Source organism: Rhinoderma darwinii, chromosome 7 (genome assembly GCF_050947455.1).
Source record: "Rhinoderma darwinii isolate aRhiDar2 chromosome 7, aRhiDar2.hap1, whole genome shotgun sequence".
Classification (NCBI taxonomy): Eukaryota; Metazoa; Chordata; class Amphibia; order Anura; family Rhinodermatidae; genus Rhinoderma; species Rhinoderma darwinii.
This window is the reverse complement of record NC_134693.1, coordinates 69,445,938-69,463,925: the sequence shown is the minus strand read 5'-3', so window position 1 is coordinate 69,463,925 and position 17,988 is coordinate 69,445,938. Positions and strand designations below refer to the sequence as shown.

General features: G+C 41.3%; 1 protein-coding gene and 1 non-coding gene across 3 annotated transcripts in view; one reads left to right on the top strand and one right to left on the bottom strand.

Annotated features, from left to right (window-relative positions):
* Positions 1-3,082: 3,082 nt before the first annotated feature.
* Positions 3,083-3,214, top strand: LOC142658288 (small nucleolar RNA SNORA11). The gene has a single exon (XR_012850115.1). It is a non-coding gene; the product is annotated as a small nucleolar RNA SNORA11 (small nucleolar RNA).
* Positions 3,215-12,724: 9,510 nt separating this feature from the next.
* Positions 12,725-17,988, bottom strand: part of SLC25A17 (solute carrier family 25 member 17) — a 111,757-nt gene continuing 106,493 nt past the window's right edge. For both annotated transcript variants that reach the window (XM_075833514.1, XM_075833513.1), the window contains exon 9: positions 12,725-12,996. In XM_075833514.1, the coding sequence (XP_075689629.1) occupies positions 12,861-12,996 (136 nt within the window). In that variant the 3' untranslated portion in view covers positions 12,725-12,860. The remainder of the gene's footprint in view (positions 12,997-17,988) is intronic.

Here is a 17,988-nt window from a genome sequence, read left to right as displayed (position 1 = left end):
AACATCTAAATAAAGTTTTAGATGCACTTTACTTATTTTTTTGTAGATTTTCAGTGTGAAGTGTGAACCCAAAATACATAACTAATCCGACGCATTGTGAACATGTCTTTAACATTTATTTTCTTTACAGTGCATTGTACACAATTAACAAAAATTAAATACATTTGTTGTGAACACGATCTAACTAGGAAACATCCCTTGTCATGCTGCAACTACAGTGGCAATAATTTTTTTTTTGCAAATCAAAAAACGCCACCATGTTGACAAAACCCCCCCAAAAAACACTCTAAACAACTCTGTGTGAACATGATTGAAAAGTTCCAGTCAAGTGATAAATACAACAACAGTCCCTAATGTTCTTGGGCAACAGTCTGATCGGACAGTCCTTTTAGATAAAATGTCAGGTTTGGATATTTAGGCTTTTTAACCAATCAGGTTTTTGCCACTGCAAAAGGTGGGAACTGTTTGGTCGCTATGGGTAACTACTTCACTTTTCCTTTGCACTCGATTTTGCCTCAAAGCATGTACCCCTGGGGTACACACACGCCAATTTGGGAACCTTGGAGGTAGGTGGTAGGTATTGGCAGGCAGTACACAGGCCTTGTCTAGCTGTTCTAGGCAAAGATCCCCCCTTCACATACATACTAAGTGGCCATTAGTTATCTGTTCACACTGCTACCATATTGTGCACTGGACCTAGCCAGTCTTTTTCAGTGATATCTATGTACAGGGAAAACATACATTTACTTGGAATTATTTGATTTTACATGGATCTGCTATTTAATACTTATTACACCATAATCGACACATCTTGGCTACTAAAACTGATGCGGCTAAAACGACAACTCCCAGCTACCAGGGTATTGTAGTTCCAGAGCAGTTATAGCTTGACCAGTGATTTATAGAATGAGAGCGGCTACACTGCATATAGATGTTCATACATCTTTATTACTGATATATCTATCACTTCTATACAGTTATTGGACATTTTCATTGCAAACTTTTTTTTTCGATCGAAATCAAACGAATGCAACACCAACAACCAATCAGCTGCCTTCTTTTTCCCGCCTGGAACAATCGTCACGTGTTCTATTACGTGCCGGGGACCTCGTTTAGTTTTGTGGTTGAGCCGGACAGGAGCAGGTAACGTGATGGATTTCCCTAGCGGTGGTGTCAGGTTTATAATGAATGTTTGTGCCCACACTTTGACAACCTTACGGGCTTTGAAAGCTGTCATTTCTTTTGTTGCTATGGGCAACTGATAGCTTTTGTTTCTTGCTGATTTCAGTGGAGTCCCTCCACGATCTCATGTCTGTGGGGACCGGTTTGTTTATTTATTTTCTTGTCTGATCTTGTGTTTCCCTTGAGATAAGCAGCTGTCAGCCGTACATATTGCCTCTTATCTCCTCACTTATTAGTTGGCTGTCACTTGAACTGTCATTTTATGTCTCTGACCAGTTTTGAATCAGAATATTTATTTACTTGAAATCTGTTAGGATTTGGATTAAAGATTAATTTTTTACATGTCTGCTAAGCAGTGGCACAAAATAGGTTTGTTTTGATTGGCTGGCATGTTTTATAATCTGCACTGATTGGGGGAGATTTATCAAGACTTGTGCTAGTGGATCATTCGCCCATAGCAGCCAATCAAGCTGAAAAAATTAACTGGAAACTGATTGGTTGCTTTTGGCAACTGCTCCACTTTTCCCTTGCACCAGTAATTAAAGGAGTTATCCGGGAAGTGGATTTTTTTTCTTAGGGGCTGCAAATGCAATAAAACAAAAAGCAGTACTTACCTATACTTGCCCCCCAGCGATCCAGCTCTGTCGCTCCGGTGGCAGTCCCAGGTGGTAGTTTACATGAACGTAGTATGTGACCACTGCAGCCAATCATAGAGCTCAGCGGGGCTCATCAGCCATATGTTGTATTTCTGTCATTATTCTAGAAATACTATTTGTTGCCACTAAGTCCCGCTGAGCCCTCTGATTGGCTGCAGCAGTTACATGCTACGTGCATGTAGACATCCACCAGGAGTGCCGCTGGAGCGTCAGTGCTGGATCACCGGGGCAAAGAGAGGCAAATATTGCTTTTTTTGTTTATTTTATTTGCAGCCCCTAAGAAAACCTTTTCACTTTCCTGATAACACCTTTAACAAATCCCCTCCCTCTCTATTGTGCAAGTGATTCCGAGTGCTGGGGAATTGTATTGATGGCATTAGCACATCCAGTGTGGGTGGTGATGGCAAGAGGCTTTAGGCTTAGTTCACACAGTTTTTTGTTTTTTTTCACTGAGTTTGATGCAGAAACCCTAAATTTCCCCCCATTAATTTCAATGGGAGGCAGAAGTGTTTTTTTTTTCCCAGGCAGTTTTTGACCACTCGCAGAAAAAAAAGTGGCATGCCCTATCTTGGAGCGGATTCTGTGTCTAAACCTCCATTGAAATCAATTGTATTCAGAAAAAAAAAATGTGCCGCTTGTTTAAAGTGTTTTTGGCGTGTCAAAAAACGATGGCCTTTCAAAATCTGCATCAAAAATCCTGAAAGAATGTCAAGGCAGATTTTTTTCTGCCTGATACAAAAAAACTCAGTGTGAACGGACATGTCGTAACTTTTTTTCAGCGGACTCACGCTGAGTAAAAATCACGCACATGTCTGCACTGCCCCATAGACTAATATAGGTCCGTGTGACGCGCGTGAAAATCACGCGCGTTGCACGGACGTATTTCCCATTCGTCTGAATAAGGCCTAAGTCTCAGATAAGCAACTTGTGTTATTAAAGCGCCAACAACCATGGCACAGAAAAGGAGGGGTCAGCCAAGTGTTTTTAAGGTACGATTTAGGTACAATTTAGAGGCTACTGAATGCTTTCATGATGTATACCGAAACTTATTTATTTGTTTTAGACATTTGGTCGCTGTCTGTGGAACCCACCAATTTTAGAAGGAGCCGCTCACAATTTACTGGGTATAGGCACAACCTGACTGTCCTCTGATGTCTTCCTGGCAGATAAGTGGCATCAGAGATTGGATTTTCCATCTGTGTGTGGGCAGCTTTAGTGTCTATCAGCTATAGAAATTCCATTGTTTGGTGTGCTCAGAGCAGCCTTTGGTAAGACTCTTCCTTGGCTGTTTATACCACACCACAAATCAAACCACTGCTGCTACCACAGTGAGACCTGAAGATCGTGTCCTCCTTGGTATAGACTGCAGTACATGTTCTGCTTTGTTTTATATGTTTACATGCATCTTGTGTTCCAGTATTACAGGTCGTTCTCACTGGATTACGAATATAGTTCTTAAAAACCTTGAGGGAAATTTATCAGAACCAGTGAAAAGGGAAAAGTGGAGCAGTTGCTCTTAGCAGCCAATCAGATTCCAGCTCTCATTTCACAGCCCTAAATTAAGACACAACCTGATTTGCTGCTATGTGCAACTGCTCCAGTTTTGATAGATCTCCCTTATTGCGTCAGCTGTTGACTGGGTTTCTAAGGGGGATTGGAGGTACAGATCCCATTGGATGAAAACCTGTCCTTTCAGGTCTTAGATTAGCGCTGATACCTCAAAACCATACAGATTTATTAAGAGGCACAAGCCTCAAAATAAATATGTTGCATCTTCACGCTGGCCGTGACTGTATGCAGAATTGTGGCGCACTGACCATGGCCATGCTCCATCTATTCCCCACCCCACAATCGGACATAAAGTAAAACAATTATTCTCACTTCACTGCTCCTCTTTTCTTATTCGGGTCCACTCTGCATTCTGCGGCTCATTCAAGATCCTGACACCGAGCAGCTTCAGGGCCTTATAGGCGATGAAGCACTCAACGTCATCAGTGTTGCGCCACATTCAACGACCTGACGATGCCCAGCTCCAGTACGATGTATGAGCCACGTAATTTCTTAGGGGGACACGGAGCGGTGAGGTAAGCAGAAACGATTTACTTTGTAAATTTATTTAATTGTCCGGAGGGAGGGTTGTCCAATTATGGGGTCAAGGAACGACCCCCGGCATGGGCCTCTACCGTTCGAGTCCCCACAGTGTGAAATCTATGCCAGGAGCAGATTTCCACTATAATGTATGCCGTTTTCTAGGAGTAAATTTCCACTATAATGTGTATATATAAGGGTATGTTCACACGGCCTATTTACGGACGTAAATCGGGCGTTTTTGCCCCGAATTACGCCCGAAAATAGCGCCTCAATAGCGCTGACAAACATCTGCCCATTGAAAGCAATGGGCAGACGTTTGTCTGTTCACACGAGGCGTATATTTACGCGCCGCTGTCAAATGACGGCGCGTAAATAGACGCCCGCGTAGAAGAAGTGACCTGTCACTTCTTTGGCCGTAATTGGAGCCGCTATTCATTGACTCCAATGAATAGCAGCGCTAATTACGGCCGTAATTGACGCGGCATTCAAGCGCCTGCACATGCCGGTACGGCTGAAATTACGGGGATGTTTTCAGGCTGAAACATCCCCGTAATTTCAGCCGTTACGGACCCCCGCCGTGTGAACATACCCTAACTGGTAACACAAAGATACTAAAATATATTCAGTTCTTGTAGGTTGGGGAGCTGGTTCAGTACCTGCTGATCAGGGACCAGAGGAAGTTGCCTATTAGGGTATGTTCACACGGCCTATTTTCGGCCGTTTTTCGGTCCGTAAACGCCCGAAAAATTGGAAGCTGTTCTGACGGATCATTTTTCATGGCGTTGTTTTACGCATAAAAAAACAGCCGCGAAAAAGAGGTGCAGGACACTTCCTGGGAAGTTTTTGGAGCCATTTTCCATAGACTCTATTGAAAAAAGCTCCAAAAACGTCCGTAAAAAACGCAGCGAAAATCGCGAGTGGCACAAAAAAGTCTGAAAATCAGGAGCTGTTTTCTCTTGAAAACAGCTCGGTATTTTGAGACGTTTTTGACTCTGCGTGTGAACATACCCTTAAGCATTCAGGTATGTCTACCCCTCTTTCAGTTTGTACACTATGGGTTAAAAAAAAATTACTTGTGATATAATAAAAGTAATATTTTTTTATACGTAATAAAAATAATGGTAATGAAAATTTGAGAAATAAAATTTGGCATGTTCAAAAGATGGAGAATTTCATCAGCCAGTACTTGGTAATACCCCTTTTGGCAAAATCCCTCCAAACATTTCTTGTAGGCAAGTATGGGTTCACACGTATGAGTTCTTTTTTAAAAATCTATTTTCGCTGCATTTTTGAGCGGTGCTAATTCTGGGGAGTTGGGTGGGAAGTGTTTTTAATGTCTTGTGAAGAGTAAGGACAAACTCAGCGGACAAACACACAGCTGACGTTAGCTCCTGCGACGAAACGGTGCGTTTATTAAAATGATCATGTCTGCTTTTATTGAGGGTCAACAGCAGTTGAACCTGCAAAACACGCAGTGGACATTAAATTATTGTTAAACGCTGCACTATTTGCGGTAAGAATGCATGTCAGCTCAGGGTAAGGACATGCAATGTGACTGAACACAGTCAGTCAGTGGTGGTCAGACATCCAGCTGTGTATGGTCATCTACAAACAAACTCTTTCACCAGACAGATCTAGAAAATAGAGCATCATTGCATACCCTAATAACTATAAGCTTTGCTGTATTGCCTTCCTAACCCTGGTTAGAAATGTGCCGCGTATGGTCATTTAAATGGAAAGGTACTGGAGTATTGTGTGCACCTTGATTAATACTCGTTCATTCATGAAGCATAAATGAGTCTTGTACAAAATAAGTTATGCTGATTTCCATCTTTTTATATTCCTAGAATATAATAAAATCCCTCACACTGATCTTCCAAATTTTAATAGCAGCATATCATGTTGTCAAGCATATTTACAGCACTTGTATATGAGTTTTAAAAAGTTCCCCTGTGAGCTGCCATTCAAACCACCCCCAAGTGACTGTAGTTGGACCATATTGCGCAACATGGTGCAGTCTCCCTACACTGCATCGCAAGACTGCTGCCCTGCACTACTTTTAATCTTACCAGTATGCAAAGTGTTTTATTACTTAGGACATGTTTACAGCCCATGTTCAGGCTGAAAAAAGTATAAGGCGGATTACAAGAGCAAATAGCCTTGGAATCCAGGTGTTTTTGGAGTTAATTTTCTTTCATATATTTTTATTAGGTTTTTCTTTCTCCAATAACGTACACAATAAAGGTACAGTTCATTGTTAAGTTTTCAAAACAATTGCATATGTTAATAAACATATATTTACATTGGAATAAACATTGCAAACAGTTACAGCATAAACGTTCAGAAAAATATATCTAAACATCAAACCAGACGTCTAGTACATGTATACCTCTACGGAATTTAGGAATAGTTAAGTGACAAATCTGAAGGCAAAGATGAGTAAATGATGGGATGAACTCCCCTTTATGTACCACTAGGTGGCCTAAATGAAATTAAATATATGTTAACCTATATAATAAAATCAGACACTGTACTCAAGTTGTGTGTCAGTTATGCTCCTATGAAGCGGAGAGTCTACCATATTGTTGTGGATCTTGAAGAAACTAAAGTCAGGCAGACCAAATGCGTTTATATTTTCCCACATTCCTCTGAGCTACATGACATAACTCTTTCAGTCTAGAGATCTGGGCTATTTTTCCAACCAATGAGAGATTGGAGGTGTATCCTTCTTCCTCCAGTAAAGTGGAATCATGGCTTTAGCCATGGAGAGCATCTGTAACCACAACACTCTATTAAAGGAAGGCGGAAGAATCGGATGTACAGTAAATTCAAAATCACAAGTTTCGGAGACAGTGGAGGAGCTTGTGGACAAATAGATGACAATATGTCTTCGACTTTGGACCAGAAAGGTTTAATAAGGTAACAATCCCACCAAAGATTAGTGTAGGTACCTATGTGTTGCAAACACCTCCAGCTGGTCTGGGGGGTGTTGCTGTCATATTTGTGAAGAAGAACCTGGGTTTTATACCACCTACACACCAATTTGTAACTCGTCTCTTGTATAGCGATACACCTAGAGGGGCCAAAGCAATTCTTAAATATATGAGATATTTCTGTAGGGCTAAATGTAATGCCTAATTCCTTTTCCCAGGACTGAATATAAGACAATTGAGGAAGGACTGCCTTCAAAATAAGATTTTTATATATTTTGGAGGTAAGTTTAGGAATAGGTTGCATCACAGTCATCAATTGTTCAAACCAGGTGAGATCTCTCAGGAAAGAGCCTTGTTTCGAAAGATTCCTAAAATTTTATAACATCTGAGAATAATGTAAGTGATTAATAAAAGTTGTATAAAATGTGAGTTTCAGCTGTTCTAACGGGGGAAGTGTTCCCTCTTGTATTATGTCACCAATCACTGTCCCATTCAAAGAAGTTTGTAAGGAGAACCATAACTTCAGGGTAGGTTCTTCCAATCCTAGTAAGTCTCCTGCTTTCATCAACGGAGGTCTTAGGACTTAGGTTCATTGTGTCAGACATAATTTTCCATACACATATGGTTGCTTTTGTCAGTAAATTAACTCTGAGGAGATTGCCCCCTAAATAGTTAGAGCGAAGTAGTGCTTCCGATAAGGAAGATTCACACACTTCCTCCTCTACCGGTACATACATCTTAGGTGTAGAACAGTTATCCCATTCAATATCTCTGCCTTGTTGAATCGCTTGATAATAGACCTGTAAGTCAGTGAAATTCATCCCTCCCAGATGTCTCGGTCAAGGTATTCAAGGATAAGATATGACCCTTCCCATTCCATATATAATCCAGTAGCAGCCTATGGAGTTTGCGGAAAAAGCTCGGAGGTAAATGAATAGGCATAGTTTGCATTAAATATGTCAGTTTAGGTATAATGAGCATCTTGCCCCTTCCTATCCAAGAGACATACGGGAGATTCCACGATTTCATAATCATTGAGATCTGTCCCAATAGTGGGGTATAATTGAGTGCAAACCAGGAATCCTTGGATGCAGAGATCTGCAGGCCTAGATATTTTATATAAGTGGAAGACCAGGGAAATTGAGATACGGTCTGGGCTGCAAGTATCATCTGAGGAGGACATGTGATGCTAAGTGCATTAGATTTAACTGGATTAATCTTACAAGTTTGACAGGTCATGAAAATGATCAAATATTTTTGACAGTATAGGGAAAGATCTATCAGGATTTGATGTAATGATGAGATCATCAGCGAAGGCAGCTGTACAGTGAGTATGACCCCTTATCTGTAGGCCCTGTATAAGTGGGTTCTGCTAATATGTTGTATTATAGTCTCGATAGTGAGTACAAACAAGAGGGGGGACAAAGGGCACCCCTGCCTGGTTCCATTAGAAATAGTAAAATAGGGTGATAGAGTGCCAATAACCTGTATTTGTGCAGAAGGACAGGTGTATAAAGCCATAATTTGCGTGATGGCTATCATTGGTATCCCAAACTATTGTAGAGCCAATCTACTTGGTCAAATGCTTTTTCAGCATCTGTGGATAACAAGGCTATCGGTACATGTTTTGTTTTAGCATAGTGTATCAGATTAAGAATTCTCAGAGTATTATCCTTGCCTTCCCTACGGGATACAAATCCCACTTGTTCTGGGAGTAAGGGTCTAAGCCTATTAGCAAATAATTTTGCATAAAGTTTAATGTCGACATTTAATAAAGAAATCGATCTATAGCTACCACATTAAGCAGCATCTTTACCTTTTTTGGGTAGTATAGATATGTCAGCTTCTAGAGATTGCTTGGGGAACCCCTGGGGTGTAGAAGGGAATTAAAGGTATTTAGCATCTGAGGCAACAGAATATCTGGAAAGGATTTGTAATATACAGAAGGCAAGCTATCTGGCCTGGGACTTTTCCCTGGCAGAGTATCTTTCAGGGCTATTTCTAAGGCCTCTCACACACGAGCGTGTTTGGTACGTGATATACGGTCCATACGTCGGCCGCATTTCCCGGACAGAACACATTGCAGGGAGCCGGGCTCCTAGCATCATAGTTATCTATGACGCTAGGTGTCAATGCCTCGCTGCAGAACTACTGTCCCATACTGAAAACATTATTACAGTATGGGACAGTTGTCCCGCAGCGAGGCAGTGACACCTAGCGTCATAGATAACTATGATGCTAGGAGCCCGGCTCCCTGCAGTGTGTTCGCTCTGGGAAATGCAGCCGATGTACGTACCATATATCAAGGACCAAACACGCTTGTGTGTGACAGGCCTAATTATGGGAGAGTAAAGGGTTTAGAAAGGAGTTCTTGCTGGGTAGCAGTAATAGAAGGCAATTGTAGATCCTGTAAAAATGCATCAATTTGTAATTTCCTTTCAGTCAGTCCGTCGGGTTCTTTGTGCCTAAGGTTATAAAGTAGTTCATAATAACTCTGAAATTCTTTAGCAATGTCAGTTGTATCTGTAATTATATTACCTCCCCCAGTACGTATACCTTTAATGAAAGTTTGTTCTTGTCTCTTCTTAGCCATAGTAGCCATTAATTTTGACCCCCTGTTGCCGTGAACATACATTTTGTTGTGACTATATAAGTACGCTTTGGCTGCCTTGAGGTTCAACAATTGTCTCAAATGTTCTCTCTGTAAAGTAAGCTCTTGTTGAATCTCAGTCACCATTGACTTTTATGACGTCCCTCCATATTTAATATCTTGTTCATCACATCAATTTCTTTTTTGGAGTTAATTTTCAAAGTCTTTTTTTTTCCGTTTTTTAATCAGATTTTTCAGCACATTTTTGATATGTTAATAAGAAAAATCCGCTTGAAACACGCTTTAAGAACTGACATGTCACTTCTATTTTACAAAGCATATTTTTACAAGGGTGTTCTTTATTTCAGCAATGTAAAAATACACCTCATATGTACTACATAGGGTATTCCTCATTAAAATCAATAGGAAGTTGTTGAGTATGCCAGAAAATATGCTGGGTGAACATGGCTTTATAAAGCTCACAATAAATGCAGTATTATATCGGCTTCATGATGATAGGTATATATATATACATATCTATATCTATCATTATATATATATATATATACACACACACACACACACACACACACGCACACACACACACACACAGTTAGGTCCAAAATTATTTGGACAGTGACACAAGTTTTGGTATTTTAGCGGTTTGCCAAAGCATGTTGAATATACAGTTATATAATCAATATGGGCTTAAAGGGCAGACTACCAGCTTTAATTTGACTGCATTCACATCCTAATTTGAGGAACAATTTAGGAATTACAGCTCTGTAACATGTAGCTGCCTCTTTTTCAAGGGACCAAAAGGTAATTAGACAATTATCTCAAAACGTATTTAATGGGCTGCATGGGCTATTCTCTCGTTAATCCATCAATTAAGCAGGTAAAATGTCTGGAGTTGATTCCAGGTGTGGCATTTGCATTTGGAAACGGTTTGTGTGAACCCACAACATGGGGTCAAATAAACTCTCAATGCAAGTAAAACAGACCATCGTTAGGTTGAAAAAAAAAATTAAGAAATCTATCAGAGAGAGAGAGCAGAAAAGTTAGGAGTGGCCAAATCAACAGCTTGGCACATTCTTGAAAAAAAAGAGAGCGCACTGGTGATCTTGTGAACTCCAAAAGGCTTGGACGTCCACGGAAGACAACAGTGGTGGATGATCGCAGAATCCTTTCCATGGTGAAGAAAAACCCCTTCACAACATCTACCCAAGTGAAGAACACTCTCCTGGAAGTAGGTGTATCAGTATCTACGTCTACCATAAAGAGAAGACTTCATGAGAGCAAATACAGAGCCTCAAAAATAGAAAGGCCAAACTAGACTTTGCCAAACAACATCTAAACTAGCCAGCCCAGTTCTGCAACAGCATTCTTTGGACAAATGAAACGAAGATCAAGCATGGCTGCCAAAGGCACTGGGTCACTAGTGTTTATTGATTATGTGACTGAAGACAGAAGCAGCCGGATGAGTTCAGGGATATACTTTCTGCTTAGATACAACCACGCTGTGTGTCTGCAGTGAAAGAAGCTGGGTGGGAACTATGAGGTCACCCACAGGTCCTTCAACCTTGGCGTCGGAAGAGAGAAGACACATCAGCTCCAGGCGTCAGAGGGTATAGTTGAATCAGCTGCAGCATCTCCATGTGCAGGTAAGCATAGCAAACTCCCTAGAGACGAGCATATTAACCTTTTGGACGCCTGAAGCCGATGTATCTTCTTTGTCCGACGCCAAGGTTGAAGGACCTGTGGGTGACGTCACTCTGTGTGTCTGCAGTGAAAGAAGCTGGGTGGAACGATGAGTAGTGTATGATGCTGATTTGTCAGCGTCATACACTTCTATTCACAACGCCCAGTTGGTAAAAACACAATACACGCCCAGTTGGTAAAACGAGAAAACACATGTGGCAAGTCTGGGTAAAGCTCTTTTACTATATAAATAGCGCTTTGAGGGGTTGCCCCCTGGTATACATTTCTAATTGGATCCCGAATTTAGACTTTTCATTGTGGGTCTGATCAGGTATTATACATATTTTTGACCTACATAAACACTCCCAACTCTGTTCATTTTCTGAATTCCAATTTACCTATGTATTCCGAAAAAATCAGTTGTATGTCTTTTTACAAATCCGACACTTTCTACTAAAACAACAGACAATCCTTCACGTAAATAATATTCCCTCTTTATTCCAGGGATATGTAGATACTGAGAAGACTCTTTTGAAGGGTTTGCTTTCGACCTACCTCTCTTTTGCTAACCATGCACATTTTGTCGAGCTGAAATATATGTCTCAATAGGAGTCAGATGTGGGGCAGGCCTTTCCTGAACAGGAGTGGAGTAATGCTCTCTCTCATCCTTGTAGCCACTAGGTGTAATATTGCACAAAGGTAGAAAACAGCTGATGCTTTACAACTTTTAGTAGTACTTAATAGAGTTTTCCTACATTTTTAATATGAACTACATTTTGCTAATTCAAAAGGGTATAGAAAAAGATTGGGCCCCCTGGATGGACCTGCCTCGTGTCAGTTTGTTAGTATATGTATATTTGCGTATTGGATAGTCGGTTTTCTTATAATTTTGGTACCTCACCAACACCATCTTGTTTTGTCTTGATGTATGCACATCTGTTACATGGTTTCTATTATTACTATTGTTTACATACATGTGAATTCAGATGATCGCCCTTGAACATAAGGGGCGACCTTTTGAATTGGACATTATGTGTCTACTGATGTGTCACATATATTCTTCTGTGATATTCTGAACGGTTTTTCCTTTGCTCTTTCAAAATAAAAACGTTTGAAATTCAAAAGGAGATACGACAATTGGACATTCTAGTAAAATTGTGAAGATGCTTTAAACTGTCATAAATCTATTATGGTGCCTTTGGACCCATTGAAGTATTTAAATCTCCAACTGCAGTTTTAATTATTTGAATATCTGAAGATTTTCCATTAATTTATCATTTTAAATCCCTACATTGTATTATTTTTATTATAAATAATGATACAATAATAACAATTTAAAAATGTATTAATGAGATTTTGATTTCTTTATTTCTGTTCACATCTGCGTTGGAGGTGAAAGTCAATGGGTTCCATCGGCTCCGTTAATGTCTGTGATGTAATGACTGCAGCACTTCCATTTTTTTCATTCTTCTGCTCCTTTGACGAAACAGAAGAACGGAAAAATGTAGCGCAGATGTAAACAAATCCGAAGTCTAATTTGTATAGTAACAAAAAAGGTCAAGAAAAACACGTAAGAGGAATTAAAAATATTTTTTTATTAAGTTACTGCTTTTCTCCACAAATTACAGTTGTAGTGTTCAGCATGTAAAATATTCATCTGAAAAGAAGTGGGTACAGCTTCAAATGACAATATTCAGCTGTCCTTTTTTAGCCTTTTAGAGCCATAAGTCGAAATGTTACGGTGGCCAGTTTCTCGTACACAAGGAACATAAGTGCGGCGGTTAAGACAGTTTGAAGGAGCTTTGCTTCTAGACCTTTGTAAAGACCCAAAAATCCTAGACGCCTAGAATGACACAAGTATACGTGACAAAATACACAAGAATAACAAACAGAACTTACCATGACTGTAAACAAAATGAAAAAGCACCACAACATGAAGATTGTAGCTCAAAACCATATACATTTCTGTGCCATAGACACGTGTTTTTTTCAGTATGCTATTCAATGAGGAAGCAACTCCCTCTTTTCAGGAAACTTTAAAAAAGTATCTAGTGAGGTGCATACATCAAAATTACGACAAATTGCACCAAAATCTGGCGAATTTTGCAACACAATTTAGACCCATACAAAGTAGTAAATCAGCACCATACGGTTCTGACTGCCAAATCACTGCATACTGTGTTATTATTGAGTACAATGTTTAACAGTATGCTGTAAGCTCCTTCTGGTGGCGGTTACAGCTAGCCAGAAAATTATGTTTTAAATCTACTTCTATGCAGGGAATTAGGAGCTCTGTTTTAGAAAAAACAGAGCTCTAACCACTATCAAGATACATGAAGAATTGAATTAGCATAAAAGAATGTATTCATTAAAAAAAAAATGTTATTCAAGAGGGGACATTTACTTTTAAAAGGAAAATTCCACTGTAATATATAAAGATGCTGGTACACGTGTATTATAAAAACAGTTTCTTTATACTTTCATTAGCCACTCAAGGCTGGGACATACAGTTCGAATCAGCCTATAAAAAGCTGCTTGTTTTTTGTTCCGCTCTTTTCATGCCACACTTCCCTCCAATTCCTTGTATTGGAAATATCATTGACTAGTAGAGGGTGTGGGTGGAGTTTACTTGTTGACGATGTTATCCAAAGAAGCAGACACACAGTACAGAACCTGAATATACCCTAAAGATGCCCATACACATTAGATAGTTAGACAGTCCTGTTGAAATCTGTAGGTACAGCCAACTTTCATCTAATGTGTATGGGGGTGGCCTGGGAGAAGCATCGGGCATGTTGTAATTCAAAATGATGAGTTCTTTGTTCCTGCAGGAAATAACCCACTGCCAGAGAAGTTTGATATTGTTTTACTCCTTCCCCCATTAAAAATATATACATGCTTGACCAAGTTTGCAGGTTTATTTGGAAATTATGTGGAATAGCTGTCGGCCAAACAAGTATTCAGCCGACAACTATTGTAAGTGTATGGCCAACTTAAAGCTGGATTCACACATTGCGTACATAATGCGACGTTTCAGTTGTGGTATCCACAATAAATTACAGTACAATGCAAGTAAAAGAAACGAGGGAAGGGTAGATCCAGCGCTGATGAAAATGTAAAAGGAAACTTTTTCCAAGTTTTAATTCGGTCGATTAAAATAAGGATCCATAGAAAAAATATATAGAAGAAATAATGTCCTGTGTTACCAAGATGATAGGTAGAATAGATGGCCTACGCGTTTCAAAAGCTGCTTGCGTTCTTAATCATGAACTTAATCAAGCCATGATTAAGAACGCAAGCAGCGTTCGAAACGCGTAGGCCATGTGATTGTTTTCTCATCACAAATTGTACTTTACCTCAGGGGTAAAACTTGGTCGATAAATTCATTGCTTATTTGTGAAAAACACCAAAATTTAGAAAAATTAAAAAAATTAGCATTTTTCTAAATTTCAATGTATCTGCTTGCAAGACTCAGTTATACCACATAAAATAGTTGCTAGTTAACATTTTCCCTATGCCTACTTAATGTTGGCATAGTTTTTTGAACATGCTTTTATTTTTCTAGGACAGTGCAAGGCTTAGAACTTTAGCAGCAATTTCTCACATTTTCAAGAAAATTTCAAAAGCCTATTTTTATAGGGTCCAGTTCAGTTCTGAAGTAGCTGAGGGGTCTTTATTTTATAAAAACTTTTTAAAAACTGCACCCCTCAAAGTACTCAAAACAGCATTTAGAAAGTGTCTTAACCCTTTAGGCGTTTCACAGGAATTAAAGTAAAGTGGAGGTGAAATTTACAAAATTTCATTTTTGTTTTGCAGAAATAGAATTTGAATCCATTTTTTCTGTAACACAGAAGATGTTACAAGGGAAACGCAACTCAATATTTATTAGATTATATTTTAGGCATCATGTCAGGTTAGAAGAGGTCTTGTGGTGCCAAAACAAAGGAAACACCTAAAAAAGACCCCATTTTGGAAACTACACCCATTGAAGAAATCATCGAGGGGTGTAGTAAGCATTTTGACCCCACAGGTGTCTCATAGATTTTATTCGAAATGGGCAGTGAAAATGAAAAATTCATTTTTTTCCAATAATATTTAGTTAAAAATTTTTCATTTTCTCACCAAATAAAGGAGAAAAAGCACCCCAACATTTGTAAGGCAACTTCTCCAGAGTAGGGAAAACTCCCTAAAAGTGACTCCATTTGGCAAACTAAACCCGTTGAGGAATTCATCTAGGGCATCTCCCTGCCGAGAAACGCCGGCACTCACTTTCTGGTCCAGACACGGTCTCCCGCAGGGCCTGAAAGGGCCAGTACGCGCACAGTTGCAGAATACTGCAATTAGCCCAGAATGATTCGGGACTATAAAAGGGGCTCTGCCCTCTCGATCCTTGCCTGAGCGTTGTTGTGTTACCTAAAGTTTGTCATTGCAAATGGTCTCCTAGTGTTTTCCAGTTCCCAGTGTTACCTGTTCCTGCTGCCTGTACCCTGTATCCCGTGCTATCGTGCCTCTGTGCCATTAAGAGTTGGAGTCGTTTTGTGCCCTCCGCTGCATATATTCCGTCGCACCCCGCCGGGTGTCTGTCTACTGTCGGAGCCTCATCTTAGCCTGAATCTACCACTACTGTCTACATTGCCTCTAGTACCCTTTCTGAACTATAGACATTGCATTGTACCTGTTTGGCCAGCCGCTATCCCACTACGGCCCAGTGGGTCCACACCCCGCGCCGTGACAGTACGCTCAGGCCATGGACCCCGCTGGTCAATTCAAGGGCCTGTCACCCTCCCAAGCCATGCAGACGGACTTGCGAACACGACAGGATCAACTTCTTGTGGCAGTAAACTCCATGGCACTACAGCTAGGGGTGCTAGCTGCTTCATTCTCTGCTCCTTTTCCAGCTTCTCCGACTGATCCTCCTGCTACACCTCCTGGCATCGCCGGTTCTGATCCTCGGTTCTCGCTGCCACTATGACCTTGTTTCTTCGGAGACGCAATCGCGTGCAGGGGATATCTCAACCAGTGTCATATCCACTTCACCCTGCACGCCAGAGCATTTCCCTCAGATGGCGCCAGGATCTCCTTCATTATTTCTCTACTTGCCGGCAAGGCCCTGGCGTGGACGAACCCAATCTGGGAACGACAGGGACCCGATACTTCCAGGGGTTCGTGCGGTTATTCCGCACTGTGTTCGAGGGGCCTGGATGAGTCTCGCCGGAAGCTACTTCCATACTGAACCTTCGCCAGGAGGACACCTCCGTGGGCAAGTACACCATCCAGATCCGGACCCTGGCAGGAGAGCTGTCCTGGAACAATGAGGCATTAGTAGCTTCTTTCTGGTATGGTCTGTCATCCGAGATCAAAAGACGAACTAGCTGCTCGTGATCTACCACCTACTTTGGACGATCTAAATTTACTTGCCACCCGGGTGGACATGAGGCTCAGAGAGAGAGATCCCAAGAGGTTCGTCAAGAAAGAAGGCTTCCTAAGTTGGCTCCCAACTTCCAGCAACCCCTTTTGTCCTCATCTGCTGCTCCACCCGAGGTTCCAATGCAATTAGATCGGCTTAAACTATCTGTCCAGGAAAAACAGCACAGGCGCACTTCTGGACTCTGTCTATATTGCGGCCTCGCTGGCCATGTCGTGCGTCTGTGTCGCCAGAAACCAAAAAACTCCAACGCCTAGGATTGGTTGGAGAGACAACCCTGGGCGACACAGCATTTGACAAAGAATTCTCCTCCAAGCTGTTCATCCCTGTGACTATTGTCGCTGGCGAGGGGCCCCATCTGGTCTCTGCCTATCTGGACTCTGGCTCTGCAGCCAATTTTATACGCTAAGACCTTGTGGATCTTCTTCACTTGCCCACTACCCTTCTGGAGAAGCTGTTGACCGTTGCCTCAGTAGATGGACTGCCACTGCCTGACCTAATTTTGTCGGTGACCAAGCCGTTGAGGCTTCAAGTGGGAGCTCTTTACTCTGAGCTCATCTCCCTGTTTGTCCTGCCCAAGGCCGTCAAATCCATTCTGCTGTGTTTGCTTTGGCTCCGTCTACACGCCCCAATCCTGGATTGGAACTCTGGAGAGGTTCTCTAGTGGGGTCCCAAGTGCCTCAACCGCTGTCTCAGGCATATCCATCCGCTTCAGCCTCCTCCGCATCAGTCATTGGCAGGGTTCCCCTCTTGCTACTCTCAGTTCTCAGATGTCTTCGTCAAGAAGGAGGCAGAGACGTTGCCATCTCATCGAGCATATGATTGTCCTATTGACTCGGTTCCTGATTAGTCCCCTCCTCGCGGTAGAGTATACCCTCTCTCCTTACGCGAAACCCAGTCAATATCTGCCTATATTAAGGAGAATCTAGAGAGTGGCTTCATACGCAAATCCTCATCCCCAGACGGGGCCGGGTTTTTCTTTATCAAAAAGAAAGACGGATCCCTCCGACCCTGCATTGACTACCAGGGTCTCAACCAGATCACGGTAAAGAACAGATACCCATTGCCTTTAATCTCTGAACTGTTTGATGGCATACGGGGGGCAATTTTTTTTTTCCAAACTAGACCTGCTGGGGGCCTACAATCTAATCCGGATTCATCAGGGTGACGCGTGGAAGACGGCATTTAATAAACATGATGGGCACTTCGAATACCTGGTTATGCCCTTCGGCCTGTGTAACGCCCCCGCAGTTTTTCAAGAATTCGTCAATTACATTTTCCGTGATCTTCTCCAAGTCTGTGTTGTGCTGTATCTCCTTGACATTTTGATTTTTTTCCCCCCAAATCCAGTAACTTATCAGAGACATGTTCGCCACGTTTTGCTTCAATTAAGGGAGAATTACCCATATG